Source organism: Siphateles boraxobius, unplaced genomic scaffold (genome assembly GCF_051911475.1).
Source record: "Siphateles boraxobius isolate OS27281-9 unplaced genomic scaffold, OSU_SipBor_1 16, whole genome shotgun sequence".
In the NCBI taxonomy this organism is placed as follows: Eukaryota; Metazoa; Chordata; class Actinopteri; order Cypriniformes; family Leuciscidae; genus Siphateles; species Siphateles boraxobius.
Window position 1 is genome coordinate 21,005,453 of NW_027508766.1, and position 26,619 is coordinate 21,032,071.

A 26,619-nucleotide genomic window follows, 5' to 3' on the forward strand; every position below is an offset into this window, starting at 1 on the left:
TGTATATGATTGTGTTTGTCTGAACATGGTTTTCTGTTGATCCACTTGTGAAAATGACTCGTTTTTTTTGAAGGGGTGAGCATTTTAATGTTATTGATTTTGCCTGGAAATTAATCAAAAAGTATACTTTATGCAAAATGTTCTTCTATTTTAGATGGTTCACATTGTTCAGTTTATCAACGAGGAGGATCTGCCATTTGCAGTGGTTCCGCAAGAGTGGCTCAGCGAGAGCATGTGCCATTGGCCCCCATTTAACCTCAGCAAAAAGACGAAGGCAACAATTTAGCCATCCTCTGCACACCTCCACACAGCACCTGGGAGAAACATCATTTTAAGTTCATGAAGGGAGCAGGTAAATGGGTCTGACTTGTGTATTTGATTTTCCTGTATTTCATCTGTGTAATTTATTTTCTGTTTATTGTGGATAACTGACTCTTTCATTCATTATTCCCTACTCTAGAATCTTGGAAGTCTCAAGAAAAAAAAAAACTCTAGAAAGATGCATCGATTCCAGAAAACCAGAAAAATGCTGAACTGGTATGTAAAATCTATTGCTGTGATGCTGGATTTGTGATCCTGCCACTAAACTATACCATTTGTTAGATTTTCAAATTTCTGTTTCCTCTTTCTCGCAACCAGGTTTCTCCCCAGTAATCCAGACTCCACTTCACGGAGCCAAGAGTTTGAGTACAAGTAAGTGATGTTATTTGTGAAGTTTTTTTGTCTTGGAAACTATTGCTTCTATTTGATGTCGGCATGAACCGGAAGTTACAAACGACTTTTCTCCAGTGTTGTGGCGTATTTAAAAGTGAAACGGTATATTGAACGGAGGGCAGGGTTTTACTCTAGCGCTCCTCTTCTCCATCTCTGCTCATAGCACGGTTTGAGGGGAGTTGCCACGCCCTCGCACCATAGCACATGACCGGAAGAGAAGAGAAGTCGTTTCGAGGGGGGAGGGAAGGGTAACGTATTTGATTAAAGATTATAAGGCTACATGAATTTTAAAAGAATAATGAAGTGCACGGATAAATCATTTATAATAAACACTACAATATTACATATAAAAATACGAATTGTAAAATCTTACTTCAAGAGCAGGTGAAACAAGTTCAACAAACAATGTTGAAGACGTTTGCTTGCACTGAGCAATTAGGCACAACTTGCAAACAGCACCTGTGGTTGTCGGTTTAATTCCCACTGGGGCTACCTGTACATGTAGTAGACCTAGATATAAAGTAAAATTTAAGATTGTATACTGCATATATTACAGTCTGAATCCTTAGCCTTTCACATTTTTTATTTATTTATGAGAAGCTTCAGAGAAATGTAATTTGTAACACTTTTTTTGGATTTTCAGCTTGGTGTAGGGGATAAAGCATGTTTTAGAGACATGTTCCTGAAGACCATTGTTCAAAGTAAGTTGGATATTTTTTTTAGATTTAAGTAGATGTGTATGTCCTATTGTCCTCATGCAATTCAAATTAAATGACAGATCTGTATTTTCTATATTAGCCATCCGGAAGAACCCGGCAACCCAGGATGCACTGATGAGGCGGTCCAGGTTAACGTTACGCGTTACCTGAAAGGAGCATCTGACCGTGAAGGCAGAAAAAGGCGCCGCACAGCTGAGAGGGACCCACAGCCGACCACTTAAAACTAGACTGACTACTGACACCACAGAATCACTGACAACTGGAATCCTTTCTTTATCTTGCAGTCAGTAGAATCAAGACCCCTAAAGAAGTCAGAAGTGTCAGACTACACTCACTCACTGTGGAAATTACTTTCTTTTTTTCTTTTTCAAATAAAGCTTGTAAATCCTTGTGCCACAGGTCAGCATTGCCGTTATAATGGCCTATTCTACTCCAGAGCTTTACTATAAATTACTACCACTTATCATATTGTTAGAAATGGCTTGTAAATGTAGTTATACTTTTATTTATTTGGTATCTTGCACATTATTTGGTATCAAATATCCTCTTTACTTGTCATAATGTTTACTGGTAATTTTTTACCTTTGAGCTGTCCTTTTTATATGAACTCTTATTGTAAGTGTTGTAATTTGCTTGTAAGGCTGTTTAACCAAAATTGAATTGGAAACCTGCATGTTAGTATATTGATTTATTTATTTTTCTGTTATGTTTCAGTGATCTGAAATATCTTGTTTAAATGACAGTTACTGTACTTTGAAATGTGGAATAAAAATGCCAATTGTAAAATTGTCTGGTTTGAGCAATCATTATTCTTGCTAAACTGCATGCTATAAATAAATAAAAATATATATAGCCAGAATAAGCGGCGGCAGAGCGCTCGAAAATAGCGTTTGCCTCCGGCGGGCCGCGGAAGGACGGCCTTCAATATAAAGGCGGCGGAACGGCGGTTGGCCCGCGGGCCAGCCGCTTAACGAAGGCGGCTGCCGCTTTTAAAAAGCGGCTGCCGCCGGCGGTGCGCCGTCCAACGTGTTTGCGATGTCGCCATTCTGACGCTTCTACTGGCGCCGGAGGACCGACGGTGGTCCGCCGACTCATTGCTATCTGGGAAGTAGGGTATGTGCCATATGACTATACAGACTGGCGCGCTGCTCTGTATTCCCTATGTGTGCTTATGTACAAGTGATGAACCGCGTGGCTGGCCACCTTATTTTTTCCACTTATGGGGTTCCCCTCAAGCTCGGGGTCTCATGTGGATGCTTGGCGCGCACGGCGTTGACAAAGTGTTCCCGTAGCGTAAGCTAAACTTACGCAATACGAGAGAACCTCTCGTAAGAGAACGATACTCGGTTACTAACGTAACCTCGGTTCTCTCTAGAGAGGGAACGAGTATTACGTAACCGGCCGTGCTCGAGCCACGAGGGACTTCGCTTCAGTCGTTGAAAAACCAGAGAATTCAGCCTACAGCCCCTATTTTATACGCTAAGCCACGCCTATCTGGCGGGGTGTGACGCTATAAAGGCGCGGGCGCCCTTCATTGGGCGTGACGTCACGCCGGGCTCACTGGTAGGCTGCAGCAGTTGCCCGCAGGGCAGCCAATGAGCACGCGAGATGGCCTGCTCTAGGTCTGCTAGCTGCTGCACTGCGTTGACAAGGTATACAAAATTAAGGATAATTTTTTGGCTTCAGTATCTCGAGAAGATGAATCTTTCCCGTAGCGTAAGCTAAACTTACGCAATACTCGTTCCCTCTCTAGAGAGAACCGAGGTTACGTTAGTAACCGAGTATCGTTTTTGCTGATATTTTCACTCCTTTCCCACCCCACACAAAAATATTCACCGCCTCTTTTATTCCATTTAACACCCAGTCCGGTAAGTCAATTGCTCCCATCACATAATTACATTTAGTTAACAATAAAGAATTAACCACCACCACCTTGCCTCTTAGCCATAATTCTCTTAGTCTCCAAAACTTTAATACTTGCTTGATTTTGTTTAGCACTCCTGTCCATGTTGCATCTCTTGCCTCTTTTGCATTCTCTATATATTTACCCCTAGAATTTTTATAAAGTCTTTCTTTATTTTAAATGGAACATCTGCCCCTTCAACCATCACTCCTCCTATACTCATTATTTCAGATTTTTCAACATTTATTTTTGCACCTGACGCTTTCCCATATTTTTCTATCTGTTTATTTATGCTCTCTATGTCCCTAACCGTAAACGTAGTGTCATCTGCATATTGGTGTATTACACTCAATCCCCCATTTGGTATTTGGATACCTTTTATCTCTTCATCTTTTTTGATGAGTGTCGCCAGCGGCTCGGCTGTTATTGAGTACAATAATGCTGACAGCGGACAACCTTGCCTAACTGACCTCTCTAACGGGAAGGGGTCAGTTAATATCCCATTAACCAGAGATGGGGGACTCGAGTCACATGACTTGACTCGAGTCGCAAATTTAAGAACTTGAGACTTGCTTGACTAAATTAAGAAAATGACTCGACTTGACATTGACTTGAGATTCAATGACTTGAGACTTGACTTGACTTGAACTGTATTACTCGAGAATGACTTGATATACATTTATCATCGCAACATCAATTGATGAACAAAATGAAAGCAACGGAATCATTGACGCCAGTCATCAGATTCTGCGCGATTGCGTGACACTGCACAAGCCCAGAAAAAACATACATCGCGGTGAGCGCGCTAAATACAAAAACATCTCCCTGCATCGTTTCTTTTTGGATATAAACACTAGAAATTGACTATATTCATACAAGAAGATTTGCTGTACGCATAATAACTGGCAAGGGATATCGGACACGACCATCACAACCTCGAACAGTCGAACTCCATTCACCACGTCTAAAAGTAAGCTATGGCTTGTTTAACCTGTTTGTTATAGTTAATTTGACTATCTTTAAATCGAGAATATTGGTCAAAACAGCATGCTTCTTTATACACAAGTATGTTTTCAAATGTAGCTTAATGTTGTCAATATTCAAATGATAATTAATGATGTCATATGTTTTGTATAACATTTGACACATTTCTTTTTAAATCATGCTTTAAAGCCAAATATGTCGTTCTTTCCAATGACAAAAAACAACATAGAAAACTGTTAATGTTTTGTCGTGTTTTATGTTTCTCTTAAAGCAGGGTTAGATGTTATCAGGGGTTACATCTATTAGATGTTATCAAAATGCCAGCAGAATTAATATTGCACCCAAAATTCAAAATGTGGTGGAAAAAAATGCCCTAGTATGAGTTATTTTCATAATTATAACATATTATATTAAAAAAATATTTCCAGAATATTGACGCGATTGCAAATGTGGTAATTATTTTATAAAACAGTTCAGAAAAAAAAGAGTGAATATTGTGATGTGATATTTAGACATAGCCTAATATTTAAAATATTTTCTGTTTTTTCTCGATTTCTCCAATGACAAGTTCCAAACAAGCCACAGAAAGAGTTATGCGTATTTGTGATTCAGTGACCTAGTTGCTTAGTTCCAGAACGAATCTGCCGTTTTGAACATAAGTTAAATGAATGCTTCTATGATTCGTACATTAATACGGTAATTTAGCGCCACCTATTGGCGGTTTTAACTTCATAATTAAAAATATATAACTTGTATTAAGGGGAATGCCAGTTTGAAGAATGCCTTTGGTCGCATAGGAATTATACTTGAATTGTGAATTGTTTAATACCTTTTAATGGTCTTCTGCAATGTTTGAGGCATATTTATTTTTTCATGCTTTAATGTTGGCCTAATTTCAGTTACATTTAGATTTTTATTGTAGTAACCACTCAGCTATATGTGGAAATGCATATATTAAAAAAAAATAAAGTTGCAAATAAAACCATAGTCCACAACTTCTGTAGTTTTAACTTATTTTAATATATAAATTCAGTGAAATCGTCAAACGTTTGTATGACTTGCCAGTGACTTGTGACCCAAGCTACGACTTGACTTGACTTGACTTGCTTTACATAAGGCAGTGACTTGACTTGACTTGCCTTTATAAAAAATTTACTTGGACTTGCTTGAGACTTGAAGGTTAAGACTTGAGACTTGCTTGTGACTTGCACATGTGTGACTTACTCCCACCTCTGCCATTAACTTTAACACAACTTTTAGCATTCTCATATATTAATTTGATCCACTTTTGCATCCTATCCCCAAACCCAAATTTCCCCATTGTCTGTTCTATAAAGCTATGTTCCACCCTGTCAAACGCTTTATTTAAGTCTATAGATAAAATGAATCCCCCTTTTCCATCTTTCCCCATCCCTTCTACTACGTCCCTTATTGTGCAAATTGTATCCGTGATGTCTCTTCCCTTTATACTATAAGCTTGGCTTGGCGAAACTATTGTCCCAACAACCTCTTTTATCCTATTTGCCAATACTTTTGTCAGTATTTTATAATCAGTATTTAAAAGAGTTAATGGTCTATAATTTTCTAGCTTCATTGGACTTCCTTTATTTTTATATAGTATTGTGATTACTCCTAGCCCCATAGACTCAGGCATTTTCCCTCCCTCTTCCATACTTCTATAAACCTTCCACAGTATTGGTGCTACAGTCTCTATTATGGCCTTATAAAATTCGTGTGTTAATCCGTCTGAGCCTGGGCTTTTATTTTTCTTTGTCTGTTTTATTGCTTCTTTTATTTCTTCGATACCTATGTCTCTATCACATTCGTTTTTCTCCACTTCACTTAGCCTCGCACTCACAGTATTTAAAACTCCCTCTACACATTCCTGTTTTACCCCTTCTTTCTTAAATAGTCCCTTATAAAACGTTTCTACTTCACTTATTATCTCCACATAATCAGTAATCTTATCACCTTTTTCGTTTTCCAATTCTGTTATATGCTTTTTCCTCTGTTTTTTCTTTTCTAAGTTTAAAAAGAACTTTGTGCTTCTTTCTCCCTCTAACGCATACTGCGCTCTACTCCGTATCATTGCACCCTTACTTTTCTCATTCTCATACTCTTCTATTTCTGCTTTTAACTGCATACAACGCTCTGTATCTTGCTCTGGATTTCTTTCTATTTTTTCTGCTTCCCTCTTCAATTCATTTTCCATTGCCTCAACTTTACTCCTTCTCATAAAATCCCTTTGCTTTGCATATCTAATACTCCTTTTTTTGATTTTCTCTTTCATTTTCTCCCACCACTCACATACATCTTCATCAAATAATGAGTTTTGCATTCCATAATTTATGCATTTTCTGATATTTTCTTTGTATGCCTCTTCTTTTAGAAAGTCAGCATTCAAACACCAGATTCCTCCTCCCCTCTCTTCCCTGATTACACCCATCTTTACCATCATTATAGCATGATCAATTACATCTACAAACATTTTACATTTTTAACATATTTTAACATTTCCCTTTTGGTTAAACATAAATCTATACGGCTGTGTTTCAAAACTCCCATCACCATTTGTCTTCTAGAGAATTCTTTTTTGTAGGGATTCTCTTCCCTCCATACATCAACCAGGTCCTCATTTTGCATCCACTCAATTAAATATTTTCTAGAAACATCAGACTTAAAGTTTGCGCTGCATGAAGCGTCCAGTCTTGTGCACCATACATTAAAGTCCCCCACCACTATATAGTTGCCTTTGCACAGCGGCTTCATTTCTTTGAATAGTTCTTTTCTTTCATTTTCTATATTTGGTGCATAAATATTTATCAGCCTGAAAAGTTATGAAACACAAATTCAGTCACTAACACTCTCCCATTACCATCCTTGTATAATTCATTCGCACTATTAACTCTACCTTCTTTTATCAGGGTTGCCACGCCACGGGCTTTTGCATTCCCGTGATTGACAAAAATATCACCTTGCCATCTCTTTTTTATATTGACCATTGTGTCATCAGACCAGTGCGTGTCTTGTAGACAGAGTATATCGCCTTTCAGTAATCTCTTCACACTCTCAAACTTATTTTCGTCTCTTAGTCCATTGCTGTTCAAACAGGCAATGTTCATAATTCCCCACATAGCAAATAATATAGTTTTGAAAACATTAACACTCATTTTGATAGTTCAAAGCACTTACTTTCTGCATTGTGCTCTTCCCTTTCTTTCTTCTTTCTCTTCTTCTGCACTCTTTTTCCGTCACTTGTGTCCATTTCCTTCCTCATCATCAACTTTGTCATGACTCTCTGGCACCTCTTTCTTTCCTCCACCTCCTTCCATCTGCGGCTTTTCACCTCGCCTTTTCGCGTTGTCACCCTCCTGACTCTCGCCTTCGCCTTTCGCTGTCTCCCCTTCTCCGTCTTCACACTCCACGTCCTTCGATGCCATCTCCTTACCAGGTTCGCTTCCCTCTCTTTCTTTTTTCTCTGTCTCTCTCTACGCAACCGTCCTGGAGCCTCCTCCTCTTGACTGCTCATGCTCTCAGTCGCTCTCCACTCCCCAATTCTTTCTTCTCCACTCCATGTGCCCCTTCTCTCTTCTTCTCCAGTCGCCGCACCTTCCTCTATTTTGCTCTCCACCTCCTCGCCCACCTCGTACAGATACGACTCCTTCCCATCGCTGTTTTCCTCATCCATCTCCGCTGGTGTTTCACACACACACAGTCCAGGTCGCATATTGCACACATTGCAGTTCGCCTCCTTGCATTCTCTTGCGTAATGCCCCTGCTTGTCACATTTATAGCATCTGAAGCTCGGGCAGTCTCTAATAATGTGCCCTGGCTGAATGCACTAACGACAGACTTTCACTTGCCTGTCGTGAATGACCCTGAAGTGCTCCGTCCCTCCTAATGTCTCAAATTTTGTAGAATACGGTAGCGATTTTACCTCTTCGTTGAATTTTACTTTTAAAAACCTTGTCCCGTCGGCGATATTTGTCCCCGGCCACATTCTCCTTTTCACCCTTGAGACTGCTTTAACTCCCCAATCCGAGAGCTTTCTCAATATCTCCTCATCCTGTATGTATGTTGGCAGGCCGAGGAACGAGACCACCATCTCCATACAGTCCACCTCTTTTGCCATCACTCGACTTTTCTTTATCCTTAGTCCGTCCAGTAACTTATCCTTTGCTTTTTCCTCTTCCAATGTCAATTCATATTCTTTTGGTGTTTTGTACCTGCACCCGATCACCACTCCGCATTCTTCTCTCACTTTCTTCAGCAACTCCATCATTGTTACTCTCTCTTCTCCTTCTATTTCCACCAGCACAGTGAGCTTCTTTTCATAATTTCTTTCTCTTTGATCCAGTTCTCCATTCTTTTCTCTCATGCTCCTTTTCTCCAGGCCTCCTCCCACCTCCATTTTGTCACCCAGCGCTGTAGCCATCCCAGCACGTAAAGTATTTATACACGTAAAGTATTTACGTAAAGTAAAGTATTTACTTTAAATACTTGGAGTAAATAACTCCACTGCACACAAGTTCCCCCTTTTTTAAAAGGTTATTTTTAGATAAAGGCTTCTGTTTACAGTTCTCAAACTCACAAAACTCTTTGTTTGCTCTCTCTCTCTGATATCTGAGCTACTTCCTGCTTCCACAAGGGCGTGCCCAAGGTGGTATGGCCGTAAGCGAAAACTGCTTCCAAAATTTGGCTATTTAAAAGGTTAGACCATTAATGAAGAAAACTAAGAAGAATTTCTGAAGAATCTCAGAGACTTGTTCAGGCTTTTTGAAGAAACTCAGTGATTTTTTTTTTTTAAACTAAGAAGAACTTTTGAAAAAATTCAACTCTTTCATGATTTCTGAAAAATCTCAGAGACTTTTAAAGGCTTTCTGAAGAAGCTCAGGGACTCTTTTTTTTTTTTAAATCAAAAAAGCTTACAGCACCTGGTATTCCCAGGCGGTCTCCCATCCAAGTACTAACCAGACCAGACCCTGCTTAGCTTCCGAGATCAGACAAGATCAGGCGTGACCAAGGTGGTATGGCCTTAAGCGAAAACTGCTGCCAAAATTTGGCTATTTAAAAGGTTAGACCATTAATGAAGAAAACTAAGAAGAATTTTTGAAAAAACTCAAACTCTTTCAGGCTTTCTGAAGAATCTCGGAGACTTTTAAAGGCTTTTTGAAGAAGCTCAGGGACTCTTTTTTTTAAACTAAGAAGAACTTTTGAAAAAACTCAAACTCTTTCATGCTTTCTGAAGAATCTCAGAGAATTTTAAAGGCTTTCTGAAGAAGCTCAGGGACCCTTTTTTAAACTAAGAAGAACTTTTAAAAAAACTCAAACTCTTTCATGCTTTCTGAAGAATCTCAGAGACTTTTAAAGGCTTTATGAAGAAGCTCAGGGACTCTTTTTTTTAAACTAAGAAGAAGTTTTAAAAAAACTCAAACTCTTTCATGCTTTCTGAAGAATCTCAGAGACTTTTAAAGGCTTTCTGAAGAAGCTCAGGGACTCTTTTTTTTTTTAAATTTAAAAAAGCTTACAACCCCTGGTATTCCCAGGCGGTCTCCCATCCAAGCACTAACCAGGCCCGACCCTGCTTAGCTTCAGAGATCAGACAAGATCGGGCGTGACCAAGGTGGTATGGCCATAAGCGAAAACTGCTGCCAAAATTGGGCTATTTAAAAGGTTAGACCATTAATGAAGAAAACTAAGAAGAACTTTTGAAAAAACTCAAACTCTTTCAGGCTTTCTGAAGAATCTCTGAGACTTTTAAAGGCTTTCTGAAGAAGCTCAGGGACTCTTTTTTTAAACTAAGAAGAACTTTTGAAAAAACTCAAACTCTTTCATGCTTTCTGAAGAATCTCAGAGACTTGTTCAGGCTTTTTGAAGAAACTCAGTGACTGTTTTTTTTAAACTAAGAAGAACTTTTGAAAAAACTCAACATTTCATGCTTTCTGAAGAATCTCAGAGACTTTTAAAGGCTTTCTGAAGAAGCTCAGGGACTCTTTTTTTTAAACTAAGAAGAACTTTTGAAAAAACTCAAACTCTTTCATGCTTTCTGAAGAATCTCAGAGAATTTTAAAGGCTTTCTGAAGAAGCGCAGGGACCCTTTTTTTAAACTAAGAAGAACTTTTAAAAAAACTCAAACTCTTTCATGCTTTCTGAAGAATCTCAGAGACTTTTAAAGGCTTTATGAAGAAGCTCAGGGACTCTTTTTTTTAAACTAAGAAGAAGTTTAAAAAAAACTCAAACTCTTTCATGCTTTCTGAAGAATCTCAGAGACTTTTAAAGGCTTTCTGAAGAAGCTCAGGGACTCTTTTTTTTTTAAATCAAAAAAGCTTACAGCCCCTGGTATTCCCAGGCGGTCTCCCATCCAAGTACTAACCAGGCCCGACCCTGCTTAGCTTCAGAGATCAGACTAGATCGGGCGTGACCAAGGTGGTATGGCCATAAGCGAAAACTGCTGCCAAAATTGGGCTATTTAAAAGGTTAGACCATTAATGAAGAAAACTAAGAAGAACTTTTGAAAAAACTCAAACTCTTTCATGCTTTCTGAAGAATCTCAGAGACTTTTAAAGGCTTTCTGAAGAAGCTCAGGGACTCTTTTTTTTAAACTAAGAAGAACTTTTTAAAAAACTCAAACTCTTTCATGCTTTCTGAAGAATCTCAGAGACTTTTAAAGGCTTTCTGAAGAAGCTCAGGGACTCTTTTTTTTTTTTTAAATCAAAAAAGCTTAGAGCACCTGGTATTCCCAGGCGGTCTGCCATCCAAGTACTAACCAGGCCCGACCCTGCTTAGCTTCCGAGATCAGACAAGATCGGGCGTGACCAAGGTGGTGTGGCCTTAAGCGAAAACTGCTGCCAAAATTTGGCTATTTAAAAGGTTAGACCATTAATGAAGAAAACTAAGAAGAATTTTTGAAAAAAATCAAACTCTTTCAGGCTTTCTGAAGAATCTCAGAGACTTTTAAAGGCTTTCTGAAGAAGCTCAGGGACTCTTTTTTTTTTTAAACTAAGAAGAACTTTTGAAAAAACTCAAACTCTTTCATGCTTTCTGAAGAATCTCAGAGACTTGTTCAGGCTTTTTGAAGAAACTCAGTGACTCTTCTTTTTTTAAACTAAGAAGAACTTTTGAAAAAACTCAACTCTTCCATGCTTTCTGAATAATCTCAGAGACTTTTAAAGGCTTTCTGAAGAAGCTCAGGGACTCTTTTTTTTAAACTAAGAAGAACTCTTGAAAAAACTCAAACTCTTTCATGCTTTCTGAAGAATCTCAGAGACTTTTAAAGGCTTTCTGAAGAAGCTTAGGGACTCTTTTTTTAAACTAAGAAGAACTTAAAAAAAACTCAAACTCTTTCATGCTTTCTGAAGAATCTCAGAGACTTTTAAAGGCTGTCTGAAGAAGCTCAGGGACTCTTTTTTTTTTTTTTTTATCAAAAAAGCTTACAGCACCTGGTATTCCCAGGCGGTCTCCCATCCAAGCACTAACCAGGCCCGACCCTTCTTAGCTTCAGAGATCAGACAAGATCGGGCGTGACCAAGGTGGTATGGCCATAAGCGAAAACTGCTGCCAAAATTGGGCTATTTAAAAGGTTAGACCATTAATGAAGAAAACTAAGAAGAACTTTTGAAAAAACTCAAACTCTTTCAGGCTTTCTGAAGAATCTCAGAGACTTTTAAAGGCTTTCTGAAGAAGCTCAGGGACTCTTTTTTTAAACTAAGAAGAACTTTTAAAAAAACTCAAACTCTTTCATGCTTTCTGAAGAATCTCAGAGACTTTTAAAGGCTTTCTGAAGAAGCTCAGGGACTCTTTTTTTTTTTTATCAAAAAAGCTTACAGCACCTGGTATTCCCAGGCGGTCTCCCATCCAAGCACTAACCAGGCCCGACCCTTCTTAGAGAGACTTTTAAAGGCTTTCTGAAGAAGCTCAGGGACTCTTTTTTTTCAAACTAAGAAGAACTTTTTAAAAAACTCAACTCTTTCATGCTTTTTGAATAATCTCAGAGACTTGTTCAGGCTTTTTGAAGAAACTCAGTGACTCTTTTTTTTTAAACCAAGAAGAACTTTTGAAAAAACTCAACTCTTTCATGCTTTCTGAAGAATCTCAGAGACTTTTAAAGGCTTTCTGAAGAAGCTCAGGGACTCTTTTTTTTAAACTAAGAAGAACTTTTGAAAAAAATCAAACTCTTTCATGCTTTCTGAAGAATCTCAGAGACTTTTAAAGGCTTTCTGAAGAAGCTCAGGGACTCTTTTTTTAAACTAAGAAGAACTCTTGAAAAAACTCAAACTCTTTCATGCTTTCTGAAGAATCTCAGAGACTTTTAAAGGCTTTCTGAAGAAGCTCAGGGACTCTTTTTTTAAAAATAAGAAGAACTTAAAAAAAAACTCAAACTCTTTCATGCTTTCTGAAGAATCTCAGAGACTTTTAAAGGCTTTCTGAAGAAGCTCAGGGACTCTTTTTTTTTTTATCAAAAAAGCTTACAGCACCTGGTATTTTCAGGCGGTCTCCCATCCAAGCACTAACCAGGCCCGACCCTTCTTAGCTTCAGAGATCAGACAAGATCGGGCGTGACCAAGGTGGTATGGCCATAAGCGAAAACTGCTGCCAAAATTGGGCTATTTAAAAGGTTAGACCTTTAATGAAGAAAACTAAGAAGAACTTTTGAAAAAACTCAAACTCTTTCATGCTTTCTGAAGAATCTCAGAGACTTTTAAAGGCTTTCTGAAGAAGCTCAGGGACTCTTTTTTTTTAAACTAAGAACTTTTGAAAAAACTCAAACTCTTTCATGCTTTCTGAAGAATCTCAGAGACTTGTTCAGGCTTTTTGAAGAAACTCAGTGACTCTTTTTTTTTAAACTAAGAAGAACTTTTGAAAAAACTCAACTCTTTCATGCTTTCCGGAGAATCTCAGAGACTTTTAAAGGCTTTCTGAAGAAGCTCAGGGACTCTTTTTTTTAAACTAAGAAGAACTTTTAAAAAAACTCAAACTCTTTCATGCTTTCTGAAGAATCTCAGAGACTTTTAAAGGCTTTCTGAAGAAGCTCAGGGACTCTTTTTTTTTTATCAAAAAAGCTTACAGCACCTGGTATTCCCAGGCGGTCTCCCATCCAAGCACTAACCAGGCCCGACCCTTCTTAGCTTCAGAGATCAGACAAGATCGGGCGTGACCAAGGTGGTATGGCCATAAGCGAAAACTGCTGCCAAAATTGGGCTATTTAAAAGGTTAGACCATTAATGAAGAAAACTAAGAAGATTTTTTGAAAAAACTCAAACTCTTTCAGGCTTTCTGAAGAATCTCAGAGACTTTTAAAGGCTTTCTGAAGAAGCTCAGGGACTCTTTTTTTTTCAAACTAAGAAGAACTTTTGAAAAAACTCAAACTCTTTCATGCTTTCTGAAGAATCTCAGAGACTTGTTCAGGCTTTTTGAAGAAACTCAGTGACTCTTTTTTTTTAAACCAAGAAGAACTTTTGAAAAAACTCAACTCTTTCATGCTTTCTGAAGAATCTCAGAGACTTTTAAAGGCTTTCTGAAGAAGCTCAGGGACTCTTTTTTTTTAAACTAAGAAGAACTTTTGAAAAAACTCAAACTCTTTCATGCTTTCTGAAGAATCTCAAAGACTTTTAAAGGCTTTCTGAAGAAGCTCAGGGACTCTTTTTTTTAAAATCAAAAAGCTTACAGCCCCTGGTATTCCCAGGCGGTCTCCCATCCAAGTACTAACCAGGCCCGACCCTGCTTAGCTTCCGAGATCAGACGAGATCGGGCGTGACCAAGGTGGTATGGCCTTAAGCGAAAACTGCTGCCAAAATTTGGCTATTTAAAAGGTTAGACCATTAATGAAGAAAACTAAGAAGAATTTTTGAAAAAACTCAAACTCTTTCTGGCTTTCTGAAGAATCTCAGAGACTTTTAAAGGCTTTCTGAAGAAGCTCAGGGACTTGTTCAGGCTTTTTGAAGAAACTCAGTGACTCTTTTTTTTAAACTAAGAAGAACTTTTGAAAAAACTCAACTCTTTCATGCTTTCTGAAGAATCTCAGAGACTTTTAAAGGCTTTCTGAAGAAGCTCAGGGACTCTTTTTTTAAACTAAGAAGAACTCTTGAAAAAACTCAAACTCTTTCATGCTTTCTGAAGAATCTCAGAGACTTTTAAAGGCTTTCTGAAGAAGCTCAGGGACTCTTTTTTTTTAAACTAAGAAGAACTTTAAAAAAAACTCAAACTCTTTCATGCTTTCTGAAGAATCTCAGAGACTTTTAAAGGCTTTCTGAAGAAGCTCAGGGACTCTTTTTTTTTTTTTTATCAAAAAAGCTTACAGCACCTGGTATTCCCAAGCAAACTCCCCTCCAAGTACCTAAGCGATCGTCAGCCGTCCAATGGTTGAGCAGAGCTGAGCAGCGATAAGCCAATGGTTGAGCAATGCTGAGCAGAGCTCAGCGCTCAACAGACCAATCATTGAGCGAGGATCGGAAAACGTCATCTAGCTGTGTGAGGTGTTTTATAAAAGTACTGGCGGTCTTTAACTAATTTATTGTGGTCGGCGTTAGTGAGGACTGATTGGACTGTTTTTTTTTACTCTCAGGTACGTGTGGTATAATTATGTGCTTAGTAATGAATGAAACGTGATATATTTTTGGGATAATTTGCCTGCTATTCAAGATTTTACATGATAATATCTCGTTAGCGCCGTACTGACACAAATTTTCTGTCCCCAATTGGCTAGGCTAGCACCGCTTGTTTACATTAAAATAGCTAGATTTGATCTCTCTGAAATGTGTTTAAAATGCGACCAGACTATTGATTTTACATGTTGAGACCTTGAAGAATGTACTACTACTGTCTGGACGCGCCGGCGCGTTTTGATGGATTTTCTTCACAAACTCAGCGAATACTGAATGAATGAGCTACAAATCGCCGCTGTAATGACCTGACGATCCCTGAAAATACTTCAAAAACGTGATCAGACACTCTAGCTCACTTCTTAAGACCATAGAGATGGTGTTACAACAGTGTGGAGTTGAAATTCGATGTGTAAAATGCTTTAGAAGTGTAAACATGTCAAACGCGATTTGCATGCTAAAAACAAAGTAATGAATGAATGAATGAATGAATGGGCTGTTTTTGGTTACTACTTTTACGAGGGCTGCAGGGTCTCTACAAATGTATTTAAGCCATCATCTGCTTTAAGTTTTACTCATTTATTCATGTTTTACTGTACCAGATGAAACATGGAGAAGCCCAGACATCGGTGCAGCGTGTGCGACAAGACTTTCACTGTAAAGTCCAACCTGACCAGGCATCTGAAGATCCATGACGTCGCCAGGGAGACCTTTGACTGCGATGTCTGCAGGAAGAGCTTGACCACCAAATCATTGCTGGTCAGCCATCAACAGCAACACCAGTACCCCAACATCATTTTGTACCGGCAAGGAGAGGCCAGGCTGCAGTGTACAGAGGCAGCAAAGTCTGTAGCAGACGCCCCCAGCACCGTTGTTGACCCTGCATGGCTGGATCCCAAGACAGCAGAGGCGGCTGCCAAGAGGTCCGGGGGTGAGCTGTGGAAAGGTCACCTGGTCATCGTGTTCGGGAAGTACGTCAATCAGACCTTCAGGTGGCTTCTAGAAAACGATGTCGGCTGGCTGGTGTGGTTGCTGTTCCAGTACTGCCAGCAGGGAGAGCAGAACGAGCTGCTGAAGTGGCAGAAGGAGCGACTGCTCGAGTACGCCAGAGAGTTCCCTCCTGTCACATGGCACCTTGACAGGAGGTTGAAGGTAAGATAAACTCAGTTACCTTTTAGACCTGAGTAATTGATGTTAAGCAGTAACCAGTATTAGTAAAAGTATTATTTTATGAGATTATTCTATGGTTGTGTTTTATTTTCTGCAGAAAGCGCAATCAAAGAAAGACCAGGCTCCTCCGACCATCCCCGACCTCTCTCAGCAGGACCCCAACTACGCCTGCGATGCCGAGTTGTTGGCTGCTGCAGGTATAATTTGTGTATATATGTGTTTGTGCCACGTGAAATTCATCAGTATGTATCGAGCAATGCAGTTGATACATTTTTGTGGTGTTCTCCTCTTCAGAGAGTGTCCTGGACAGGTCTGAGGCGTCGGTCAGCACGCAACTGACCACCTGGGGAGACCTCGCCAGCTCTGTGTGCCAGGACGACAGGCCCAGACCCTCGACCCTCCGAGAGACCTCGGAACCCGGTGGCGTCGTGCTGGAGGGCTGGCAGAAGTTCTGGGAGCAGCCGCCTGAATCCGCCTAAGCCCTTGGTATAGCCACTGCGAACATCAAGTGGCTGAAGACCAACGAGACCTTTGGGCTGTTCGAGAGGGCTTCCAAGTACAAGAATGTCAGGGGAGAGATGGCCGAGAGGAAGCTCTTTAAGGAGAAGATGGAGTTCCACCCGCCCCCACCTCCTATGGCCGTCAAGGGAGCTGTGCCCAACATGCTCTCCTTCTTCACCACCCCTGCCTTCTTCTGGCGCCCGGTCGGCGTGATGAAGGCATTGATCCGCTGCCCCAACACCAACTGCCCCGCACCGCCAGAGTACTACCTGGAGAAGAGAGGGTACGGCAGCTACGCCAGGCAAGTGTGCGGCATGAAATTCCATTACACCCTGCTGACCGAGAGGTTGATGTGCAAACACTGTCTCAAGCTGAGGGAGGAGCCGAGCCAGGCACACGCGGACGACAGCGATGACGAGGAGGATGGCGCCCACCGTGCTCAGCAGCAGTACACCTGGCTGGCGTACAGTCCAAAAATTCTGATGAACCTCGCCCCGGCCGTCAGAAGCATGTTCCCTGCCATAATCTGCAGCAAGCGTGCAGTGGACAGAAGTGTGGTCACCCTGATGAGCGACCGACTCAACGCTGTCTCAATGAGCAAGGTGCAGAGGCTGCTGCAGCAGGGCCACGACGAGTGGTACGTGGAGCGTCGGGACCTGTACCAGACTCTCCTGTACGATGCCTACACGTCGGCGGCTGGATCGTCTTCGTCTCAGCAAGGCATCCTGTTGTTTGCCAGAGCAGCCGGCACTTACACCACTCCCATCACCCCGTCTCCCCTTCCGTCTGCTCGGGTCCTGAGGCGTGCGCTCCTGATCCTGGAGATGGAGAAGATGCCCGTGTACAGGGACCAAATCCTCAGTACGACTGGGGAAATCTTGTGCATCGACGGCACGAGGAAGGTATGTACAGCATAAAGTACTTGTGATCATATGGAACAGACTGACTGTTGATAAACACCACGCAATGAATGTTCTGCTTTGTTTTTATAGATTCTCAAGAAGATCTACGGCGACGGCCAGGGCACCATGCAGTACGTCACCAGCGTGCTGAATGAGTGGGGACAGTTCTTGACCACAGTGGTGGTGGTCTCGCCATTCCACTGCCCAACTTGAACGCCAAGTCCATCTCAACCTTCGCTGCCAGGGAGGAGAAAAAGGCCAACTACGGGGCAACGGTACTGCCAAAGGTGACACCTCACCTGAAAGTGCTGTCGGACGCACGGTTCCCGGAAGCTCCTGCGCTTCCAACATCCCTCCCACTTCCAGACCGGCCTCAGGTCCAGTACCAGTACGTTCATCACGAGGCTGGAAAAAAGCGTGGTGAGAAGCGGAGGTAAGTTGTCATAAGCACTTTCACCTGTTGGCTGTAGAAAGCAAATAGCACACACGTCATATCAATACTCATTACATGTGTATTTTATATTTCCAGATTATTTGTTGAAGAGCCAGAACCTGTTCCTCCTGTGAACCGGCCCGTTCAGCCCACGGCGTCGTCCTCCTCTACTTGGCCAAAGCATGCTGCGCCCACCCCCATTCTGCCAAGGTCTGCTGTGTCCACCCACCTCCAGCCAAAGCCTGCTGCGCCCACCTATGGACCACCCCCTGTGTCGGCAGCACCCATACTGCTGGTTCTCCCCGCACAGCCACAGGCTCCCTCCGTCCTGTTTCGTGGGCCATCTTGCAGCCAGAGCTTTGTACCTCCTATACCAACAGTCAAGGCATTCATGCCGAACAAGTCCTCGCGGCCATGTGGGGCTTGCCACGTGCCTAATTGTGGTGGACAGCGGAAGAGGTACACACCTTCCAAGGACAAAGTGGCTGGAAGCACCCAGAAGATATTTTCCTATTGTCCATCCACTAGGAAATCCACCACCTCTGGGTTTGACAATGTGGTGTACGGCAGCTTTGAAAACTTTAAAAGTGTGGTGGATTTGGAGTTGGAAAAGAGGAGAACTGTGTAAATAACTGTAAATAACTTACCTGTGTGATGCCACTTCTCCTGTGCCATCTGTAGAAGAGAGAAAGAGGCTTGTTGTGTTTGTTTGTGTGTTTGTTTGTTTGTGTTTCAAAGTGCTTCAAGTACAATCTATATATTTATATAGTTCAAAAGTAAAAAAAAATGCACTTTACAGTTTTACTTAAGAATGTTCTTGTGTTTGTTTTTTATTATTATTTATGTTACTGTTAAAATGCACTTTGTAGTATCTTTTTTTATACAAACATGTTCTGGCCTATGTTCAATATCAAGGCCAATCTAACCTCAATCATTTTAACCTTAATCAGTTCTGATCTAACACAATCAGTTTACATACCCTTTAGTGGTTGTTCATGTTCAGATAATCTGTGTTTTTGTCATGCGTGTTGTTTGTTTGTCTTTGTCAGCTTCATGTCTTTGTGATGTTTGTATGTCTTTGTCTGCTTCATGTTTAACAAAAGTTTGCCAAAGAAAACACACAAAAAAAATGTAACAGACAGGAATGGCTTGAGCCTTTATTTGTTGATTGGTGACCTGAGTCTTTGGATAATCCTGTTCTTTATTGGGCTTTGGCCTGTACAAACCAATTGTTAATTTTTATCTTTAGTACAAGTTTGTGTTTTTAATTAAGTGTTTTTGATTATTATTAATGTTATTTATGTGTGCGTGTCCTTGTGATGTTTGTCTGTCAGCTTTATGTTTAACTAAATGTTTGCAAATGGTAGTAAATGTTTGTCTCTCGTCTTGTCTCGTGTTCTCGCTCGTAGATCTGTACCTTGTCGTGGTGAGCGAGCTTTAAACCAAACAGATCTTGTTTACTTGTGTTTTCATGCATTGCCTTTAAATGAAATGCATTCTGGGTGAAAAATAAAAGTTCTAAAAGTATTTCAAGTATTTTGGAGTCTCTGTATGCTTGGGTTTCAAAAGGGGTGGGATAGTGTAAAAAAAAACACACACATCAAAGCAATTAGAAGTCCTTGTTTCTTCTCCGCCACTACCAGAGGTGTGAATACACCCCGCTGTGCGCTGGCTGTACCCCCTGGGTGGTCACAAAAATGTGAGAGTGCACTGATACATTACACCCTTTCTTAATTCAGCCCAGAAATGTAACAATTGCACACTTTTCCACTTGACTATATGAATCTCATTAGATACATCAACTCAAACTATGAAAATAATAAACAAAAGATTCAGCAGACTAGTGGATTTCAATAAACTAGGCCGTGTACATGACAATTTCTGTAAATAACACTTCAGGATGTTGACCACCAGATGGCACCATCGGTTTTGATCATTTTTGATTGATCCCAGGGTTGAGCAATATGTACTTGGGGGGGTAATGAGCCATTCCCAGGCGGTCTCCCATCCAGGTACTAACCAGGCCCGACCCTGCTTAGCTTCAGAGATCAGACAAGATCGGGCGTGACCAAGTGGTATGGCCGTAAGCGAAAACTGCTGCCAAAATTGGGCTATTTAAAAGGTTAGACCATTAATGAAGAAAACTAAGAAGAATTTTTGAAAAAAACTCAAACTCTTTCAGGCTTTCGGAAGAATCTCAGAGACTTTTAAAGGCTTTCTGAAGAAGCTCAGGGACTCTTTTTTTTTAATTAAGAAGAACTTTTGAAAAAACTCAACTCTTTCATGCTTTCTGAAGAATCTCAGAGACTTTTAAAGGCTTTCTGAAGAAGCACAGGGACTCTTTTTTTAATTTTTTTTTAATCAAAAAAGCTTAAAGCACATGGTATTCCCAGGCGGTCTCCCATCCAGGTACTAAACAGGCCCGACCCTGCTTAGCTTCGGAGATCAGCAGAGATCTCGCGTGACCTTTTTTTTTTAAATCTATTTATTGAAATTCACACAATTTCTAATCAATTTTTTACATCATTTATCACTCAAAACATTATTATAATTATTATTCTCTCTTTTAAACACAACATTAGTTACCAATTGAACAAAATCTCTTTTCTCTCTCCCTCTTTAATGAACTTATTACCGTTTATAAAGAAGTCTTTCACCTCGGTTTCTCCATATGTACAACACATTTCAACATCTCTCTTCACTATTGCTTTGAAAATGTCTTTAATTTTTACTTTTCTTCCTTCAAAGTGTGCATAATTCCGTCTATACACCACCGCTAGCCTGGCATGGCTTAACACGTAGTTGATAAACCAAAAGTCTTTTGACTTCTTTTTCAAAAACACTCCAAATAAAAATATTTTTTTCCAATCTTTTTCCAAATCCACCTCATCAAAACAGTTCTTTTTTAACAGACTTTTTAAAAAAACAAAAAAATCCTTTAGTTCATCACATTCTAGAAAATAATGCAGAAAACTCTCATTATCAGCATTGATATTTCTATTTATTTGATTTAATACCATGTTGGTATAAATCCTATTGTGCCTAATTAAGAAATCATTGTTTTCGCATTCTATAGTGTTGTATTTTATATCTAGATTTGACCAAATTTTCTTTACATCCAAATCTTCAAATACTCTACTCCAAACTTTTTCAGATGCTGGCTCCTTAATTTGATCTATTATTAACAAGTCATATACTTTCTTCACACTTATGCTTTTTATACTATATCTCTCCTCGCCTTTTATTATGTACACCTCAGCTAAATCTTGTTGCTTTTTCTTTACACAACTACCCTCTATAATATTCACCCACTTTGCTGGCATACTTGCTTTGATTCTTTCGTATATTCTATTCACTTTTTCTCTACTTTCCATTCCTTCCAACTCACATATTGAGTCATATATGCAGTTCTTTCTTAGGAACCCCGGAATAACTTCATATATGATGTCCTTTACTTGCCTTATTCCGGCCTCTATAAATTTGGGCTCATTTATCGTTCTACCGTTGTGTTTAAATTTCTCATTTAAAAACAGTGGCAAATTTATAAATTCTTGCACCTCTGTGCATTCATACTCTTTTTTTGGCAATAATTGTCTCCATGCCTCTATCACCTATCTGTACAAACCAGGTATTCTTTCCGTCATTGATTGCTTAAATCCCATAAGCCACCCATACTCTCCTATTCCCCCCACGTCATCGATATATTTCTTCAAAAACTCCCTCCAACCATAATCCCATCTTCTTTCCATATATTTTCAAACAGTTTTTATTCTTATTGTACACTTTTTTGTTCTTAAATCAATCAGCTTTAATCCACCCTCTCCTTTCCTCCCAACCAATGTTTTTTGTGCAATTTGAACTCCCTTCCCTTCCCATATAAAGTCACATACAATTTTGTTTAACTCGTTCATCACCCACTCAGGCATTTCAATTACACTCATTGTATATACACAAACAGATAGCATGAGATTATTAACCACTATTATTTTCCCTTTTAACCTCAGTTTTCTCCCTCTCCATGCTGTGCAGACTGTTCTTATCCTGTTTATTACCCCAGTCCATGTTACATCTCTCGCGTCATTAGAATCTACCCCCAAATATATACCTAAAACCTTCATATACTTTTCCTCCACTCTCAAGCCTACATCAGTACTTTCTACTTCTCCTATGTACATTATTTCTGATTTATCTCTGTTTATCTTCGCACCAGATGCCATTCCATACTTTTCCACCAACTCTAAGACTTTCTTTACACTGCTTATCTCTCTTACTGTTACTGTCGTATCATCGGCGTACTGGTTTATTACGCATTTCCCTCCAAATGGCAACTCAATTCCTTTTATGGTTTTATCTGCCTTAATTAATAAGGCCAGGGGTTCTACAGAGATAGCATATAACAACGCTGATAAGGGGCATCCTTGTCGCACTGATCTTCCCACCTCAAATGTGTCAGTTAAGACGCCATTCACTTTTATACAACTTTTGGCACTACCATACAATCTCCTTACCCATCCCACCATTCTTTCCCCAAAACCAAACTTTTCTAGAACCTTAAATAAAAAATTGTGCTCAACTCTATCGAATGCCTTATTCCAGTCTATCCCCACGACTATCCCACCTTTTCCATCTTTTTTCATATACTCAATCACATCTCTGATTGTTGCGATCGTATCAGCTATGTCTCTTCCTGGTATACTGTAGCTTTGTGTTGGCTGGACTATATCTCCTATGACTTTTTTCCTCCTGTTTGCTAGAATTTTGGTTAGTACCTTGTAATCTGTGTTTAGTAAACTAATCGGTCTATAATGTTCGAGATCTAATTTATTTCCTTTTTTAAAGACCAAGGTTATCACTCCTTCTACCATTTTACCCTGGATTACTTCCTTTCTTTCAATTTCCTTATATACCTCTACTAGTATATGTGCTACTTCATTTTTGTAAACTTTATACCATTCTGCCCCTATCCCATCACTCCCAGGGCTTCTCCCGCTTTTTAAACCTTCTATTGCAGCTATAACTTCTTCTTCCTCTATCTCTCTATCACACCATCTCATATCTTCTTCTCCGAGTTTACTCTCAACACACTTAAATACTTCATCTATGCTTGCCTCATCTACACATCCTCTCTTATATAACTCACTGTAAAACTCTTGTACCCTCTCTAAAATCTCCACATAGTCTGTAATTATCTCTTTCTTTTTTGAATGTATTTCATGGATGTATGTCTTACTCTGCCTTCTTTTCTCCAACCCTAGGAAATATCCCGTGCACTTCTCTCCTTCGAGTGCATATTTCGCCTTGCTTCTTAAAATTGCCCCTCTGCATTTTTCCTTCTCACATCTCTCCAACTGCATTTTCGCCTCTACATACTTTTCCATACTATATCCTTCTTCATCATCAGCCTTACTAAGCTCTATCCTTACTTTCTCTCTGAGCTCCCTTTCTTCTTTCATCATATTTTTTTTCCTTCCTTTACTATACCTTATACTTAACGTTTTTATTTTATCCTTCGTCTTTTCCCATCTCTTTCCAATCTCATCATTTAATTCATCCCTCTTCAGACTTTCTTCCAACCACTGGTTTTCTTGAACAAACAATTATTTTATCTGCTGTCTATACCCTTCCTCCCCAATGTATCCTGCATTTAATATCCACATCCCCCCGCTCACTTCTCTTTTCCCTACTTTAATTCCAAATCTAACAGCATCATGATCACTAAAATGATTCCCCTGATGTCTTACTTCATCTATATAGTTTATAGTGTCACCTTGTACCAACACAAGATCAATCCTACTCTGTTTTAACTTTCCATCTTTCATCTGCCTCCTTGTAAACTTTCTCTTCTCTGGGTTCTCATATCTCCATACATCTATCAATCCTTTATCTTTCATCACTTCCATCAACATTATTCTTGACTTTTCCCACCTGAAACTCCCCCCTTTCCCGACATCTAATCTACTACATTTGGTATTAAAATCACCCACTTCTTATACACCTTCCCAGGATTAGCCCCCTTAGCTCCTCTATGCAAGATCTCTTATCACATTCTACATTGGGAACATATATATTTATTAATCTAAATTCAATACCTTTATATTCAAACTCTAATACTAAAATTCTACCTACCTGGTCTCTGTGCACCTGCCTTACATTTTCAATCTTATCTTTTTTAATCATCACCGCTACTCCCCTCGCGTTTCTTGCACCATTATTATAGTAAATATCACCCTTCCATACTTCCCTTACTTCTTTTACTTTATCTTCATCCCAATTAGTTTCTTGAATACAAATAATATCACTCCGATAAGTGAATTTTACCTCCTTCAACTTAGTCATATTCCTCAGTCCATTTGTATTTACCGAAGTAACAGTAATCATACAACAACAACAAAAATAAAAAATAAAAAAGACTTAAACAAAACATCTGATACCATCAGCACATAAAGTTCACGTACCAGAGCGCGGCTCCTTTATCTGTTCATTCCCGTCTTTGTCTCTTTCCGCCTTTCTTTTGCCATTCTGTCTTTGGGCATTCATCTGCCTATTTCGCAAACCTGTCTCTTGGTCTTGTCCACTTTTATTCTCATGGGGTACTGCTTCTTGCTCTACTTTCTTCTCCCTCCCAGGCGTTGCTTGCTTGCCATCCTCTTCTTCCTCCCCGTACTCATCGTTCTCTCCCTCTTCCATCCTTTCTTCATCATCAGTCTCCTCGCTTGTTGTCTCAACTCTCCATCCCCATTTCATTTTATCTTGTCCATCAGCGCTCTCTCCTCCACCATATGCACCTTCGACACCATCCCCGCACTCCATGTTTTGGTTCTCTGGTTGATCCTCTTCCCTCCTCTCGTCATCGTCCTGTTGTTCCCCTTCCTCTCCCGTCTCTCTTGCTCCCCGCTCTCCGCACTCCCTCGCATAGTGCCCCACCTTTCCACATGCAAAACATTTGAACTCTGGGCATTCCTTGAACAAATGTCCCGGTTTTATGCACAATCTACAGACACGTACTTGTCTATCATGTATTACACGGAAGTATTCCGCTCCTCTCATTGTGTCGAATCTGGTCGAATAAGGCAGTGAGCGCACTTCATCTGTAAATCTCACTTTTAAGAATCTTGTGCCATCCACCATATTTGTTCCCGGCCACACCCGGCGCTTGATAGCAGACAGGGATTCTACCGCCCACTCTTCCAGCTTTTCCAATATTTTCCCATCCTCAAGATAAACTGGCAGGTTAATAAATTACACAACCATTTCATTATTTATGATGCTTCTGGCATGTACTATTGCCCCCTTCACCCTTACACCGTCCATTAGTTTCTTCTTTGCCCCTTCATCTTTCATTGTCAGTTCATAAGCTCTTTCTCCTCTCACTCTGCATCCAACAACTTCTCCACACACCTTCTTCACCTCTCTCAATAAATCCATCATGGAAATGTTTGCAGCTCCTGCTACCTCAACTTCCACAGTCAGCTCTTGGGAATATTTCTCTGTGCGCTGCTCTTCACATACCTCTCTTCTGTTATTTCTTCTCTCTTGTTGATCATCTCCCGTCCGTTTGTTAGAATGATATCCTTTCTCGTCGCCATTTCCAATATCCTTTCCTTTTGCCATTTGCCCATCTTTCATTTTGATTTCTTTGTTTGCTGCCATGCTTTCTGCCGCCATTGCAGAGAACAACTTGGAAACGCTGGTCCCCCTAACAGCAAAAGCTGTCGGGGGAACACTGTCAACTTAAATTATCTTCTACCTTTGATACTCAATATTATTCTTAAATATAACCAAAAATATACATAGTTTTCAAGTTTTAAACACAGAATTACTTCTTTAGCTCTTGGACTGTACCACTATCGGGCGTGACCAAGGTGGTATGGCCGTAAGCGAAAACTACTGCCAAAATTGGGCTATTTAAAAGGTTGGACCATTAATGAAGAAAACTAAGAAGAATTTTTGAAAAAACTCAAACTCTTTCAGGCTTTCTGAAGAATCTCAGAGACTTTTAAAGGCTTTCTGAAGAAGCTCAGGGACTCTTTTTTTTTAAACTAAGAAGAACTTTTGAAAAAACTCTAACTCTTTCATGCTTTCTGAAGAATCTCAGAAACTTGTTCAGGCTTTTTGAAGAAACTCAGTGACTCTTTTTTTTAAACTAAGAAGAACTTTTGAAAAAACTCAACTCTTTCATGCTTTCTGAAGAATCTCAGAGACTTTTAAAGGCTTTCTGAAGAAGCTCAGGGACTCTTTTTTTAAACTAAGAAGAACTTTTGAAAAAACTCAAACTCTTTCATGCTTTCTGAAGAATCTCAGAGACTTGTTCAGGCTTTTTGAAGAAGCTCAGGGACTCTTTTTTTAAAACTAAGAAGAACTTTTGAAAAAACTCAACTCTTTCATGCTTTCTGAAGAATCTCAGAGACTTTTAAAGGCTTTCTGAAGAAATTCAGGGACTCTTTTTGTAAACTAAGAAGAACTTTTGAAAAAACTCAAACTCTTTCATGCTTTCTGAAGAATCTCAGAGACTTGTTCAGGCTTTTTGAAGAAACTCAGTGACTCTTTTTTTTTAAACTAAGAAGAACTTTTGAAAAAACTCAACTCTTTCATGCTTTCTGAAGAATCTCAGAGACTTGTTTAGGCTTTTTGAAGACACTCAGTGACTCTTTTTTTTAAACTAAGAAGAACTTTTGAAAGAAAACTCAACTCTTTC

At 39.8% G+C, this 26,619-nt stretch overlaps 1 protein-coding gene, 3 non-coding genes and 5 pseudogenes across 4 annotated transcripts; 1 reads left to right on the forward strand and 8 right to left on the reverse strand.

Annotated features, from left to right (window-relative positions):
• Positions 1 to 9,242: 9,242 nt before the first annotated feature.
• Positions 9,243 to 9,361, reverse strand: LOC143739436 (5S ribosomal RNA; annotated as a pseudogene).
• A 480-nt stretch (positions 9,362 to 9,841) lies between these two features.
• Positions 9,842 to 9,960, reverse strand: LOC143739434 (5S ribosomal RNA; annotated as a pseudogene).
• Positions 9,961 to 10,644: 684 nt separating this feature from the next.
• On the reverse strand, positions 10,645 to 10,763 carry LOC143739429 (5S ribosomal RNA). The gene has a single exon (XR_013204197.1). It is a non-coding gene; the product is annotated as a 5S ribosomal RNA (ribosomal RNA).
• A 275-nt stretch (positions 10,764 to 11,038) lies between these two features.
• On the reverse strand, positions 11,039 to 11,157 carry LOC143739431 (5S ribosomal RNA). The gene has a single exon (XR_013204198.1). It is a non-coding gene; the product is annotated as a 5S ribosomal RNA (ribosomal RNA).
• A 590-nt stretch (positions 11,158 to 11,747) lies between these two features.
• LOC143739432 (5S ribosomal RNA) lies at positions 11,748 to 11,866 on the reverse strand (annotated as a pseudogene).
• A 916-nt stretch (positions 11,867 to 12,782) lies between these two features.
• On the reverse strand, positions 12,783 to 12,901 carry LOC143739440 (5S ribosomal RNA; annotated as a pseudogene).
• A 476-nt stretch (positions 12,902 to 13,377) lies between these two features.
• On the reverse strand, positions 13,378 to 13,496 carry LOC143739433 (5S ribosomal RNA; annotated as a pseudogene).
• Positions 13,497 to 13,977: 481 nt separating this feature from the next.
• On the reverse strand, positions 13,978 to 14,096 carry LOC143739425 (5S ribosomal RNA). Its single transcript, XR_013204193.1, has one exon. It is a non-coding gene; the product is annotated as a 5S ribosomal RNA (ribosomal RNA).
• A 1,431-nt stretch (positions 14,097 to 15,527) lies between these two features.
• LOC143738992 (uncharacterized) lies at positions 15,528 to 16,567 on the forward strand. Its single transcript, XM_077231045.1, has 3 exons — positions 15,528 to 16,070; positions 16,186 to 16,285; positions 16,383 to 16,567. The coding sequence occupies exons 1-3, from the start codon at positions 15,528 to 15,530 to the stop codon at positions 16,565 to 16,567; spliced, it is 828 nt and encodes a 275-aa protein (XP_077087160.1).
• Positions 16,568 to 26,619: the final 10,052 nt, after the last annotated feature.

Bases quoted from the DNA above. Each gene is read 5' to 3' on its own strand.
- LOC143738992 (XM_077231045.1), top strand. From the start codon at position 15,528: ATGGAGAAGCCCAGACATCGGTGCAGCGTGTGCGACAAGACTTTCACT. The intron at 16,071-16,185 runs GTAAGATAAACT...TATTTTCTGCAG, and splicing joins ACCTTGACAGGAGGTTGAAG to AAAGCGCAATCAAAGAAAGA. The intron at 16,286-16,382 runs GTATAATTTGTG...TCTCCTCTTCAG, and splicing joins CGAGTTGTTGGCTGCTGCAG to AGAGTGTCCTGGACAGGTCT.